This window comes from Vigna angularis, chromosome 7 (assembly GCF_016808095.1).
Source record: "Vigna angularis cultivar LongXiaoDou No.4 chromosome 7, ASM1680809v1, whole genome shotgun sequence".
Lineage (NCBI taxonomy): Eukaryota > Viridiplantae > Streptophyta > Magnoliopsida > Fabales > Fabaceae > Vigna > Vigna angularis.
In genome coordinates this window covers 9,020,724-9,034,565 of record NC_068976.1, presented here as the reverse complement: position 1 = coordinate 9,034,565, position 13,842 = coordinate 9,020,724, and the positions used below count along the sequence as shown (strand labels likewise).

Sequence of the window (13,842 nt, the reverse complement as noted above, 5' to 3'; positions counted from 1 at the left end):
GACAAATTAGTTAAAAATATTGAGAAATATTTCATTCCGTTTTATTACATAATATTTTATCTATGTTAACTAAAGAAGGAAAGCATAAAAAAAAAACTCATGAATTATCTGTCATATAAACCATCATCTAACTACTTAATATTAGATAATACTTTGCAATTTTTTTAGAAGATTTTAAAATACAATTCAATCTTCTTTCATGTGTTTCTCTTATTTTTCCTAATTTGTTTGCAAAAGTTTATTTTGTTGAAGTATAAATAATTTTAGAGTTAATTTTTTTAAACAATTTAAATAAATTGTGAGTATTCTTAACTCATTATCTTAATTTGCATAATTTCTATGTAAAAATTTAAAAAATTAATTTTCATACTAAAAAAATCAATTATAAGAAATATGAAATCTTAAAATCCCACAACTACAAAAATAGTTAGAATATATTTAATTGTAATATATATATATATATATATATATATATATATATATATATAATTAAGATTATTCATATTAGTTTATTAAAAGCTTACATTATATATTTATGAATAAATTTGATTATCTAGGAATTACGATAATTTGATCCCAATGATATTTTCATACGAACAATTTTGACATAACACAATAATCATGCCATTTTTTTAATTGAAAAATAGACACTTTCATTTTCCATGCAAACAACTCTTGTAGTTAACATATTGATAAACTCTAAGAAACATTGGATGAATAATATTCGTTCATAAAAACATAGTTTTTTTTTATATTGATATGTCATTTTTTCAAACGAAAAAGAAATTACAAATCTGAAATATTAAAAAAAAGCTATTTTTTTTATTCGGAACTACATAACAACAAATCAATCATGGTATAAACATCGAGATCTTTCAATTTTTGAATATGTTTGAAAATTTTTCAAATGAAAAAGAAATTACAAATCTGAAATATTAGAAAAACTATTTTTTTATTCGGAACTACATAGGAACAAATCAATCGTAGTTTAAACATCGAGATCTTTCAATTTTTGAATGTTTGAAAATACATTGGTGCGCGTGTCTTCTCCACATAGTTTGTAAGCATGTAAAAGCCCAGGACACAAGAGGAACGCGCGCTCACTTATCTGCGAATTCAAACTTTATTCTCTCTTTCCCTCTTCGCTCTATCACACACTCTCACCCCTCAGATCCATCTCCACAAACCCTAAATTTCTCCTTCCGACGACATTCGGATAGTGCAACCTTTGTCTCAACGTATGAACGAGGATTGCAATTCTGGAACAGCGTCGATGTTGTCCTCCCCCAAGAATTCCAAGGTCAGTTTTTTCTTCTTCTTTCGATTCTTCCTTTCAAATCTGAATCTTCTCATTCGACCTTTGTGTTTCAGATCGCGGGGGAGAAGCGAGGAAGCACTCACGTCGAACACAACACTCATAAACGAGTCAAGATAAAAGATCTTGACTCCCTTGTTAACTCAGCGGGTAATTTAGCGTTTCATCCAAACTACGTCGTTTCAAGCTTTTCAAAGCATGTGTTTTTATCTCCAAAGGATTCAGCTTTTCATCTAAATTCGGATTTAATTGTTTTTTTTCTGTAAAATTCAATCCATATAATTTTATCTTAGTCTGAATTTTAATTTGGGATTTCAATAAATATTGTTCAGAAACTAATAGCGGTTATTCGGAGTTTAAAACCATCAAGGAAAACAATGTGCAGTGGTCATTGGGTGCCTCGGAGTCTTCTCAACAAGGGAAAATAGGAAGGAACGCGTGTCCGGAAGTGGTGAATTTTGCGGCTAGTCCTTTGGATCTTAACGCTGAAGCATGCAAGAGTGGGGCCTATGTTGAGAATTTTTCCGAAGAATCTTTGACTGAGAAGCAAGAAAAAGGACATGATAATTTAGTAGTTTCAAGGGGAATTAATGTGGATCTGAATGCAGAAGATGTTTCAAGCTCAGTGAATTTGGAACCTGCAAGTTCCTCTAGAGGGCGCAATCCTCTTAAGATGAAAGATGTATCAGAGAGTGGAAGCTGTGTTGGACCTTTGGAGGAGAAAGATCCAATGACGAAATGGCAGCAAATGAAGGAATATGGCTTTTGGTCACCCTCTCACGCTGGTATTCCAAAGCCGAAACAACGTGGGAGGAAAAGTAAGAGTGAAATGCTAAAGAAAAAGATGGAACTTGCAAAGAGGGAACAGGTTAACCGGTTTACCAAGATTGCTGCTCCAAGTGGACTGCTGAATGAGTTGAACCCTGGAATTATAAATCATGTGAGAAATAGAAAACAAGTGCTTTCAATTATTGAGAATCTTGTAAGGTCTGAAAAACATGAAAGCACAAGCATGCCGAGCAAGCAAGCAGCACACCGAATACATGGAAGTTTAGACGTTAGTAAGAGGGATAAAGACAATGTGGCCGATGAGGAAGGGGTCCTACATAGCTCTTCAGGGAACAAACAAGCACGAAAATTTCCTGTAACAGCGAATGATTCTTCTTTCCTTATTTTGGAGGGTAAAGTCCGTGATCATGACGCTAGCACTGTAGAGAAAGGAAGTCTTAAAAGTTGTATGACACAGTCAACAAATGTTGTGGAGGATGATGTTTTGGCTCTGAAATTGTCATCTGAAACTAGGGCATCCACGAGTTCTACCAATTTGTCAAACGACGAATCTTCTAATGTCACAACAGTTTCATCTCTTTCTCTAAAAGGCTTGTAACTGTTTCCCTTATGCTTGTGCAGTATTATGCTCAGTTTAGTTTTTTGTCTTCTTTTATGCTTGTCTTTACAATACTTCATGTAAGGCATAATTGATGCAAAAGATCAATTCTCATTCTTTTTAGAGTTTAAAATCTAGCAATGAGCTGACTTATTCTGAAATTAGTTTTTTACACTAGTGATAGATTGGGATACTGAAGAAATATTCCTCAAAACAAATGATTCCTTGAGCCTTTTCTGATATGGCTGGTTCTGTGTTTTCCAGCTGCTACTGTTGCTTCTCAATGGTTGGAGCTTCTGCATCAAGATATCAAAGGGCGCCTTTCAGGTAAAAAGCCATATCCTTTTCATTTTGCCAAGTTTTGGAGATGAACTACTTACATGTTATTTTTTGTACTTTTTTCTACATTTTTCAGCTTTGCGACGAAGTAGGAGGAGAGTTCGATCTGTTATCACTACTGAGTTACCATTCCTTATATCAAAAGAATTTGCTAATAACCAAGATTGTGATCCTTACATTATGAAAATGTTTGAGGGACTACCCACTAGCCAAATTGCAGATTTGCATGGGGCAAGATGGACTGCTTTGTTTAATCATATGGATGAAGCACTTTCAAAAGAGGAAAAGCAACTAGTGAGTGCAAAAGAGATAACATTTTTTTAATTCTTTAATTGTTTACTCTATACTTCTATTGGGTTAGTAAATGCTATATGAGAAATTATGGGAGATGGAAAAGGTGTTCATACAGGCAAAGTCACGTATTATGGGGGATGGAATAGGTGTCCATACAAGAAATGTAACGTGGTGGTTGGTTTGTTTTCAGTTTATGTTTTTAGCTAGTATGTTTTAAGTAGGATTTGGAAAATGTGATACAGGTTTCAAAAACTGGTTTTTACCCCTGAAACGACTACAGATTGGTTTAGGTATTCTCCCCCTTTTTTTCTAATGTATTTTTGTTGATTCAGAAATATAACAGAATTTGAAATTCTGCTTCCTCGACTATTTCTACAAAATATTACCTTTGTTTTTGATCCCTGTTCCTTCAAACTTTACAAGTACAAGACTTATTTTTCTGGTCTTAATGATTATGATGGCTGCAACTTTGAGTGGGAATTTATTTTATTACCTTTCATGGGTTTGTTTATGTTGATCATTTTTCTAATGTTGGCTGCCATAGCAAAGAACTACTTAGTGTGAATCTTGGTGAACATTGAGAGGTTTATTTCGATGCTAGATTTTGGCACCATTCTTGCAAAGGGAGGCTTTGGAGTTTTCGTGCAGATAATAAATTAGGCATATGCTATGCATTGATTTGCATATTTGCTATAAACTAAATTCATTTGTGTTTATTTTTATTTTTAAGGGAGTGGGGGTGTAAGTATTTAATTTTTTTTAGCTATTAGAATCAGAATTAGGACTGCCCTTTGGTTTTCTCTTTTCAGTTTAGTGCCTTCAACCTTTTTGTAGTGATTTTGTATAATATACTAGCAAGTTTCTCGTTTGGTGCTAAGTGACATCATAATGTGTTATTTAAATTTCTGACTTTGTTAGTTAGCAACTTAGCATTGTATCTCTAATTATATGTATATCAATCACGAGCAGCAAATCCTTATTAATTTCTCTTTGTAATTTGAAAGCTGCTAATGGAAATCAATTTATGTTTAAAACTAGATGCCAGATGGGTGATGTCATCAATGGCGTTGTGTAGAATTGTGTATGGTGAACCAAGTTGTAGAGTAGTAAGAGAAACTTGCTAGTAGAGTATTGTAAATGTTAGATATTGTTAAACAATGGTAGGCTTATAGTCTTAAGAGATCTTTGTTGGAAAAACTGTTCAGCATGCATATACAATGATTTACTAAAAATACTTTTGAGGATAGTTAGTCCACTTGGCAATCATGGTCACAAGATCTCAATGTTGAGGAGTCACTAGGGCAACTTTGATGGCTGCAATTTTGGCAGTGCACTGATTGTTTGGATAGGGCAATTCTAATACTGGAGTTGTCGGCTAGAAAGTTCAAGTTGTCAGCTAGAAAGAAAGTTCACGGTGTTGTCAAAAATAAAAGGAACACAATTTTATTATGCATGACTAGGATAATGAATTATAGAAAAAACAAAAATTATGCCTTGATTCATACCACTTTGGAAATGATCTAACCTGTTTTCCAAACTAGCATGACTCACATTTTAATATCTGAAGACTACTAAGTTTAGGGATCATTTTTTTTTTAAATTTTGACAAGTGAGGAGGTCCCATATGATCATTTAAAAGTTTAGTAGACGGAGAAGCAAAACAAGACATTTGGACTAGTTCCAAAATAGTACAAACCTCTAGATTTTGAAGAACCCTTAGTTCATCTAGCATGGCCTGATGCCAACCAAGATGGGCTAAGGCATGACTGAAAAATTTGGAAATGGACACATAAGAAATAGACGAAAGGTAGATATAAAAAGGTGAAGATAATATATGATAACTCAAAGTAATATAATGTGGAGAGGGATTACGGGTGGAACATATACTTTTGAGGAATGCAATTGGAAGGTCAGACTCAGTTGTCAGAGTCGGTGGAGACAAAAGAGTTGGCACTTGAATTGAGTTACTTTAAAGGTTATTGAACAATTTATAAACTTGGTTAATTGACTTAAAGAAATAAGATTGAAAGGATACGAAGGAAGTAGAAAGTGATACTTGACCAACCCCCTTGGAGGAGATATTAGAGCTATTGGCTAAGGTTATGAAATGAGGATTATTTGGAAAGAAAAAGGGATGAGAAGAAGGAAGCATTACCAAAAATGTGGTCAGAGATACTTGAATCAATTATTCATGGACTTTGGCCTTCCACGGATTGTGAGATGCAAGCAGTTGAGAAATTAGGATTTAGATGATTGTGCCAAATTATTAGATTTCAACCTCAAGTTTTCTTGGGATTTAGCAACATTAGAGACATTAGCTGTCTTATTAGGAAAGCCATGTAAAGAGAAAGAAATAGCGGGCTCATACGTTTCCATTGGCAGATAAGAATAAAACAACTAAGGTAGATAAAATCCCTAGGGTGACCTTCAACTAGGATGCTCTTTGACCATGTTGGAATGAAGTTCCTACCATCATAATAGAGACATGGAGTTCCATTAAGACTTTTGAGGGTGGTGCGTTGAAGCTTTAGTGAGACGAAGGTGGCACGTTGATGACATGTGTGGCAACATGTGGATGTGAATAAGCTTCTAGGGTTAACAAGGTTGGCCATCACCTAGAAGGATGCTCCAAATTTGGAGGTTTTCGAAGAGAGTAGAGGTGAAGAATGATGGATGACTGTGGTAGAAGATGGAAAATTTGCAGAGACGAGAGTAGCAGAGTGGGATCAACTCGTTCTAATACCAAGTTAAGATAATTAAAAGAGTAATTGAGAGAGCTTGAAAACTCTCTTTATATGTTCTCATATATATATTGATAGGATCCTAATACAATGTGTATAAGCAAGATCAAAGATCAATCATGGATACTTATATATAGAGATAGGACAACTAATAAGTATATAGCTTTTTCTCAATACAACTACTTCCTAAATATATTTAATGCCTATTCTAACAAATACATTGAACAATAACTTTGATTTCTTCTTCAATGTTCTGACTTTTGTTCTCTACAACTTGGAATTTAACATACTCATCATCAACAAATAAGCAAACGGGAGTAGGATTATCTAAATTTTCTGTTACCTCATAAATTTCTTATAAGCTCCTAAAGCTTGGAACTCTTTCACTAGAGCTTTCATCTTAAATGTTTGTAGTTGGTGTAGCTGGTGGGGTAGTAGGTTCCTATGTTGCTTGGTTTATCCTTAATTGCTCTTAGTCATCTTCTTCTAAACATGGAAAAAGGTTGTACATTCCATCATGTGGTCCCCAATCCCATTCTCCTACACTGAAAACATGTTGAATTATGATTGTCTTCCTTGTGCTATTGTCAAGAAGCACGCAGTGAATTTAGCTTTTATTTAGGGAAATCTATATTTATCTTTTGTTCTGTTTGTTTGGTTAGATTTGATTCTGAATTTAATATTAGGATATTGTAACAAGAATAAAATCCCACAATTATAGGGATTTATTGTCTCTCGGATTGTTTACTGTTTTATTTTTTAATTTCTGTTTTTATCTCATAACATATGTATAAATATAGGTCAGCTGACCTAATAATTGTGAGTGAGAAATAAAGAAATTATTCCCTTTTAAATTTAAGAGTTATGATTATAAAGCTTGTAGCTGTTGGAATTTGAGTACTAATCGATGAAATTGTTCTTGATTTTATCATCAAACTTGCTTCTTTTCTCATATGGTATGTGTGTGCACATGAGCGGGGCTTCTAAAAACTCTTAGATGGGAAATGCTTGACTTCCTTTCCATTCTTGTGTTTTTTTTCCTTACATGTTGGAGACCAATTTGAAAGATAAATTACATAAGCTATTGCTTTTCTCCAAAACTTCATTGTAGTATCTTGCCATGTCTAGAATTGTCTCATTCATCTTTTTGTCACTCTATTTTGTTAAGGGTATCTAGACATTGTTAAGGGTCATAGGATTTGTTGATCTTAACCATACATTTGAAATTCTTTTGATGTGAATATCTCATGCTTTTTGATATTGTTGGAAGTCCCATATCAACTATAGATAAGGCAAATTTAGAGTATATAAGAGGGTGCAAATCTCACTTTATAAACCAGTTTTGTAGGATTGAGTTAGACTTTGAAGTCTACTTCTTAGCATAGTATCATAGTCATTGTTAGAGCTTATTCTAATGAGATTTTTTTTTTGTTGGGCATATTGTTCTACCTGCTATTGGGTCACTAGCAAACCTCCTATTAATATCTAATCCCACGTTTGGGATGTAAATATCTTGACGTGAGGGATGTTTGTTGGAAGTTTCACATCGGTTAGAGATGAGACCAATTAAAAGTATATATATATATATATAGGTACAAACCTCATCTCACAAACCGGTTTTGTGGGATTGAGTTAGGTTTAAAGTTTACTTCTTAACAAATATCAAGGCAACTTTACTTCTCAATGGGGCCATTGAACTACTTGAAATTCTCAAACACCTTTGATTTATACTTAAAATACACCCATGTTTTGTTGAAAAATCATCGATGAATAGAAGAAAATAATTACTCTTACCAAGTTGGCTTGATTTGGCTACTTACTCTTGTATGTATCAACGTGTTGAGTTTTTTTCTAGTGCATCCATCTCTTCCCTTATGGCTTGAGTCCAATGTTCACTTTTCATGGCTTCTTGGATTGTGGTAGGAACTTTAGTGGCATCAATGTCAACGACAAAGCTTCAATGTCTATTAGAGAGACTATCAATGCAAACATATTGAGAAATGGGATATTTAACTCAAGATCCTTTTTCCTTTTCCAATGCAATGGGTAAATTATCAACAACACTTTCCTCCTCATTTGTTACCTTTAGGCTCCTCACTTTCTAGATTACAGTGGGCTGTCTTTGATATTTATTTTCCAAAGAATTTGTCTTCTTTGCTACCAGTTGGTTCTATCCCATTTGTGGTAGCTCCATCACTTAAATCTTAGGCATTCTGCAATGACAAATAAGGTAATGATAGAAAGGAATTAAATCAAAAGGGAAAGTACTATTTATATTTCTACTTGGATATGATGCATGGTGGTGTTTTGAGAGTTGGCAAATGTCACAATTGAAAGACTCAATAAACTCTTTAGTAAACAAACAGGGGAACAAAGATTTGATACGTTTGGGAATTTGACAATGTTTCTATTGTTGTTTGTTGGCTTATGACTTCCCTTGCTTTGTTTGGGTTCTTTGACACGATATGACCCCTCAATTATATCCCAAGCATCTAGCCCTCCACGGAGAGCATTCATCTTGATGCTCTATTTGTCACAATTGATAATTTTTGAGAATTCAGACTTATAATGAAACCATGTAGCTACGTGCCACCATTTGTTACTAGTTCCTCAACATGTCATCTTCACGCCTGCAGCAAATTGATGCAGCTTTGTCATTATTGACACTGGCAGCTCTAGTGACCAATTGATTGATTTGTTCAGTAAGTCTCTTGAGGTTTTGTGTTGATAACATTTGTAACAAACTTGACTTAGATACATATGGTCTAACTTGAGAGGGAGTGTTAAATATGTGATTGCATTAAAAGAGAAATATGATATTTGATATTACATCAAATAAGGACATATCTTAGCAAATATTTCTCATTATTGATTTTGTTACTTGTTTGTATCTCTTCTTCATTATATATAACATTACATGTGTGTACAAAACATAAAATTACAAGCAATCCTTTCAATAAGGTTTTAGCAGTGAAGAGAATATTTTGGAATGGTAGAGATTTGAATTTTGGAGGAAGAGGGTACTTATACAATTGATCACTTTTTATTTGGCTTAATACAGAGTCTAGGACGACTACCCAATAATACTAGGGGGTCCTCATAAACCGATTGTTAGGATTTTGCCAGCTCCTACCTAGCAAGATGCCAAGTTACTGAGAATAAAGTTTGAGCTTTGTTTTTCATCCAAATCTGAACATTTCCTTGTTGCTGATTTCAGGAGTGTTGGTTGAATCAAGTGAAAGAAAAGCAATTGTTGTGTGACCAGGGCATTCAACATGTAAATTGGAGTGTGGCTTTTGGTTTACAACAGCTGGGAAATTCTGAAAATAATTCCAGGTAAATGTGTTAATCACCTGTCATAAAATTATTTTTTATCGATGTTGTAGACTTGGTACTTTTGGTTAGGTTTGTCCCTTTAAACTAGAAATACACGAACATAACCTCCCAATATGGACTTTATCAGTATTTGGAATTTAGGAGTGAACTAGACTTCTGAAAAAAGAAAGCAAATTTAATTTGTTGTTAGCCATCTGTTCATAAATTAGGGAAATAAAATAAGAGTAAGATTGAAGTACATAGCATTCTGTTGAAATTTATTTCAAGTTTGTAACTAATCCAACATAAACACGTTGTAAAGCAGGAAATTTTCTTTTTAATTCATATAGCTTGTGATGCTGTAATTTAATCATTGTGCTTATGTAGTGAATTGCTGCATTAATATAACGGGAAAAAATCTTAAACTATTCGTTGCTTTCCTTCCTTTAGTGTCATGAATTTTATGTTTGCATATAATGGCTTTCTGATCTCCATTGAGTTACTCTTAGAAGAGATTGTGCACATCTATTTTATGCTATTGAACTGAAACAGCTTTATGCATTTTCAAGAAAGACTACTAATTCTGTTCCCTCTCATGTATACTTATCCACTGTACTGGATCTTTTGTTCTTGTGAAAATTATCACTTTCTACACAGGGTTATCAATTACGTATCTTAAGTTTGTTGCTCTATTATACGCTAAATTTTCCGTTTAGATAGTGAAATAACTGGGTTTTCCTTATCTTTTATCACGGACGTTTGGTTCAGTTTAGATTGTGTTCAATATACTTTTTACCCATGTTTATTTTCCCTGAATTTAATGGTAATCATATATTTGATTTGGAAAACTTAATGTGTTTATCTTTGAAAATGAGTCTTCGACATATTTTTTAGTGCTTTTGTGAATACTATCTGTGAAGTTTAGAAGCATTAAGCCATTTACAGATTGTAATTATGTTCCTGTTTCCCCCTTAATCATGCATTATATATTGTCCAGAATCTACAATAACGGTCAGAAATTTGACAATTTTGATATTCTGTGTAGAGCATCGACATTTAATAGCTCCGAGAAAGAGTTAGCAGTGAATGCGGCTGCTGCTTCCATATATTCAACGTGTAATTTTCTACTGTCCGAGAGCTAACCTGTATCTGATTTAGAGTTCATGCATCTAATTATTTCATATCTTTTAATTTTTCGTAATTTATGAATTACTATCAATTGCTAGAAAATGTCATGGACACCTAGAAAAACTAAAATATAGGCCCCAGTGTATGAGAGAATCTTGATAATTATGATTGTAATTTAAGTTGTGGAATATAATTTATTTTGCCTGTCGGTAAATTTGAATTTTGATATATCATTACTGACAGCCATTTTCGTTAATGATAAGATGTTCCTTATTTAATACAATTCGTTTAGGTTCTATTTATTTACTGATAAAATTAAAAGTGATTCTATAATTTGAAGTGAACTCAAGGGTATTTTATTTAACATGAAAAACTCCTTTATAATGTTTAAAAATTAGACCAAACCCCCGACGACCCAAGTGCATCTTTGAATATTACTAGATTTTGAATAGTTTCGTAAAATCGGAGAAAGGAAAACGGAAGGTTTTCCATACCAAATTGAAATTTTGCCATAATTAGGTTTCTTTAAAATTAATTACTTAAACCATAAGACTCAACTAAATATTTCTGAGCCAAGTAAATTATTTATCTCGATATTTTGTGATGGTTCTCTTTTGAAAGGCTTTTGATGGCCTTAGTTGGGCTGCTACTCTGTGCATCTCCCCTTTTTTCTTTCCCCCATAAAATATAATATCTCAATTTTACCCTTTATTAAAAAATATTAAAAGCTCTAAAACTATAACTTTACATACATTTCTTTTCTTGCACCGTTAAATTCTCTGCACCTTTCTCTGTTTTGCTTCATTTTCTTCTTTAGTGATTGAAAGCTCGTCAAGCAACTTGATGAAGCTTCTTGGATATGAAGAAAGATGAACAAAGATGAACGGAAACTATAAATTGATGAAGGAAGATAGGCGTGTAGAGTGAGTTTTAAGATGTTCTTGAAGGAGGTTAGGTCAACTTACAAGTAAATGGTAAGGAGAAGTTTTGATAAAAGACTATCCTAAGTGAACTTAAGAGAAGATGCATTTTTAGCAAAAAACTCCTTTTGTAGGTGAAGGAGTGTATCCATAAAGGAACTAAAGTTCATAATCTAAAGGAGGTACATCATGTCCAAGTGCAAAGAATATAAGTTTTCTCTTGAATATTTGGCCAAGTGTATGCATGAGAGCCTTTTCATCCAACCAACCAAGTTCTAGAATGTACCTTAAGGCTTAAGCAAGCCAAAAAGGGTGCTCTCCCTTTACCAAGGCCCATGTAACACTAGGAGCCCAAGAACTAGCCCAATTGACAATATCCTTGTTAAGACAAAAGTCGTCTAGAGAGCAGACTGTCTAAACAACCTAAGTTTTGAAGTTTAGCAGGCAACAATAAACAAAATATCGTTGATTTTAAACAAGTAGCATCTACCAAAGAAGCATCTGATAACGTCTAAAGCCAAGAGTTGAAGTAATGCTTTCTAGACTAAAGTAATTAAATGAATTAGAAAATCATAAACAACGTCTAAGAACAAATGTCTCTCATTGAAATCTCATAATAGAGTCTATGAGCAAGTACACTAGCTTCTTATGGAAACAAAAGTTTGTCTCTTATGTGACACTAAGACTTAAAGAATATATCCATACAGTGCTATATCAAGCAAAAAATTCTATAAAAAATATCATTTGATGAATAAACATTTGTCCCACCAAACGATGCATTTATTAGTGAAATGACAAATGATGAAATGTCCTAAATCCACTACACTACTTAACATTTAAAATAGTTAATGCGTGTACGAAAAAGTACTTTGATACTTATGTACTCTGTCTCTTGATATCTGTGCAAATCAATAAAGTAGAAAAATATGATCATAATCACGACATCCAAGAAAAAGACGTTATGAGAGAAGAAGAACATTCTAGGAATGTTTCCTTGAAGCCATTTGCTTTGTCACATTCAAGTTCAAATTTCGCTTAAGGCTATGAGAAAAAGCTTTGGACCCTACAAAGTAGACTAAAATTAAACTTCATTTCGAAAAGCCACTAACTCTTCATAAGTCGACTTCTTACATAAACTATATATAGAAGAAAGTTTGAAGAGAAGATGTTGTTGATGAAAAATTGCATAATAACATAAGAAGAGTAGCAACAAAAAAAGAGAGAAAAGCTTGAAATGTTCTTATATTGTTTGACGCTCAATATACCTTGAGAGAGAAATCTTTGTAAAGAGCGAAACATTGTCAAGTGTTATAGATTGTATTGTATTTGTACACATATTCTTTTGTTGAGAGTCACTCATCTGTACCTTATAGAAAATCCATTTATGGATTTGTTGTAAGTTTTGGAGAGAACTCAACTTGCTTGTTCAACTCAGGTTGAGTTGAATGTATACACAATTGTCTACGGTTAAACTCAATCTAGTCAGGATGACTAGGAAACCAGGAGCGGTGCTAATACTTGTTGTATACTCGTTGATATTCTAAAGAGGCAAAACTTGCGTAATCTTGAAAAAGATTAGTAGAACCCCTTAAGAGTTCCTAAGAGAGAACTAGACATAACTAGGGTTAAGTGAACCAATATAAAAATCTGGGATTTATTAGTTCTCTATCTAGAATGTTGTCCATTTACTCATAATAGCGTATAATCATCTTAAGACTCTTGCACATTATCTTTATAAACCATTAGAGGCTGATTTGCGAAAAGATTTTTAAAACAATGTTCACCCACCTCTCGCACATTATCTTACCTACTTTGACTCTGTTGACTGTTTGACTCATAACTTTCTTCACGGAACTCCAAATGAGTTGATTTTTTTGTTGGAAACTAGACTCAAAGGGCTTTCATTTGACTATAAGCACATATTTTATGGACCTCTGAGTTGGATGTAGTTAAATCTTCAAAATCGTCAACGTTTACTAAGCTTCCTTGATGGGTAGGTCCTTCTCTCAAATACAAGGCCTAAAGAAAGACATATGTACATATTTAAAAAGGATTAATAGAAGAGAAAAACCGGCTTCAAACACAATCTCCACAATATTAAAGTCCTTTTTGTTCTTCCATCCTCCTAGCATTGGTTCAAGTTATAGTTCTTTGGATGGATCTCCATTAAGCTCCCTAGATAGATTTCCATTACAAAGTTGTGTAGGATTGAAGCTCAAATCCCCTCAACGTGTGATGGGAGGTGAAAGGAAATTTGAAAATGAATAATTACAGGGAATTCTTTTAGGTTATTTAAAAAGGTAAAAAAATTCTGAAATGAGGTTTTAGAAGGTATTTTCGGATCCAAAAACACTTTTGAGAGTATTTATTTTGAAATATATTTTTTTATATTGCAGAATCATT

The 13,842-nt window shown here is 33.3% G+C and overlaps 1 protein-coding gene across 1 annotated transcript; it reads left to right on the top strand.

Moving 5' to 3' along the window:
- Positions 1 to 1,001: 1,001 nt before the first annotated feature.
- On the top strand, positions 1,002 to 10,716 carry LOC108336307 (uncharacterized). Its single transcript, XM_017572715.2, has 7 exons — positions 1,002 to 1,300; positions 1,372 to 1,465; positions 1,648 to 2,694; positions 2,967 to 3,029; positions 3,118 to 3,335; positions 9,294 to 9,412; positions 10,437 to 10,716. Exons 1-7 carry the CDS (start codon positions 1,241 to 1,243, stop codon positions 10,531 to 10,533), a joined length of 1,698 nt encoding a protein of 565 aa, XP_017428204.1. The 5' UTR covers positions 1,002 to 1,240; the 3' UTR covers positions 10,534 to 10,716.
- The last annotated feature ends 3,126 nt before the right edge of the window (positions 10,717 to 13,842 follow it).

Bases quoted from the DNA above. Each gene is read 5' to 3' on its own strand.
- LOC108336307 (XM_017572715.2), top strand. From the start codon at position 1,241: ATGAACGAGGATTGCAATTCTGGAACAGCGTCGATGTTGTCCTCCCCC. The intron at 1,466-1,647 runs GTAATTTAGCGT...AATATTGTTCAG, and splicing joins CTCCCTTGTTAACTCAGCGG to AAACTAATAGCGGTTATTCG. The intron at 3,336-9,293 runs GTGAGTGCAAAA...TGCTGATTTCAG, and splicing joins CAAAAGAGGAAAAGCAACTA to GAGTGTTGGTTGAATCAAGT.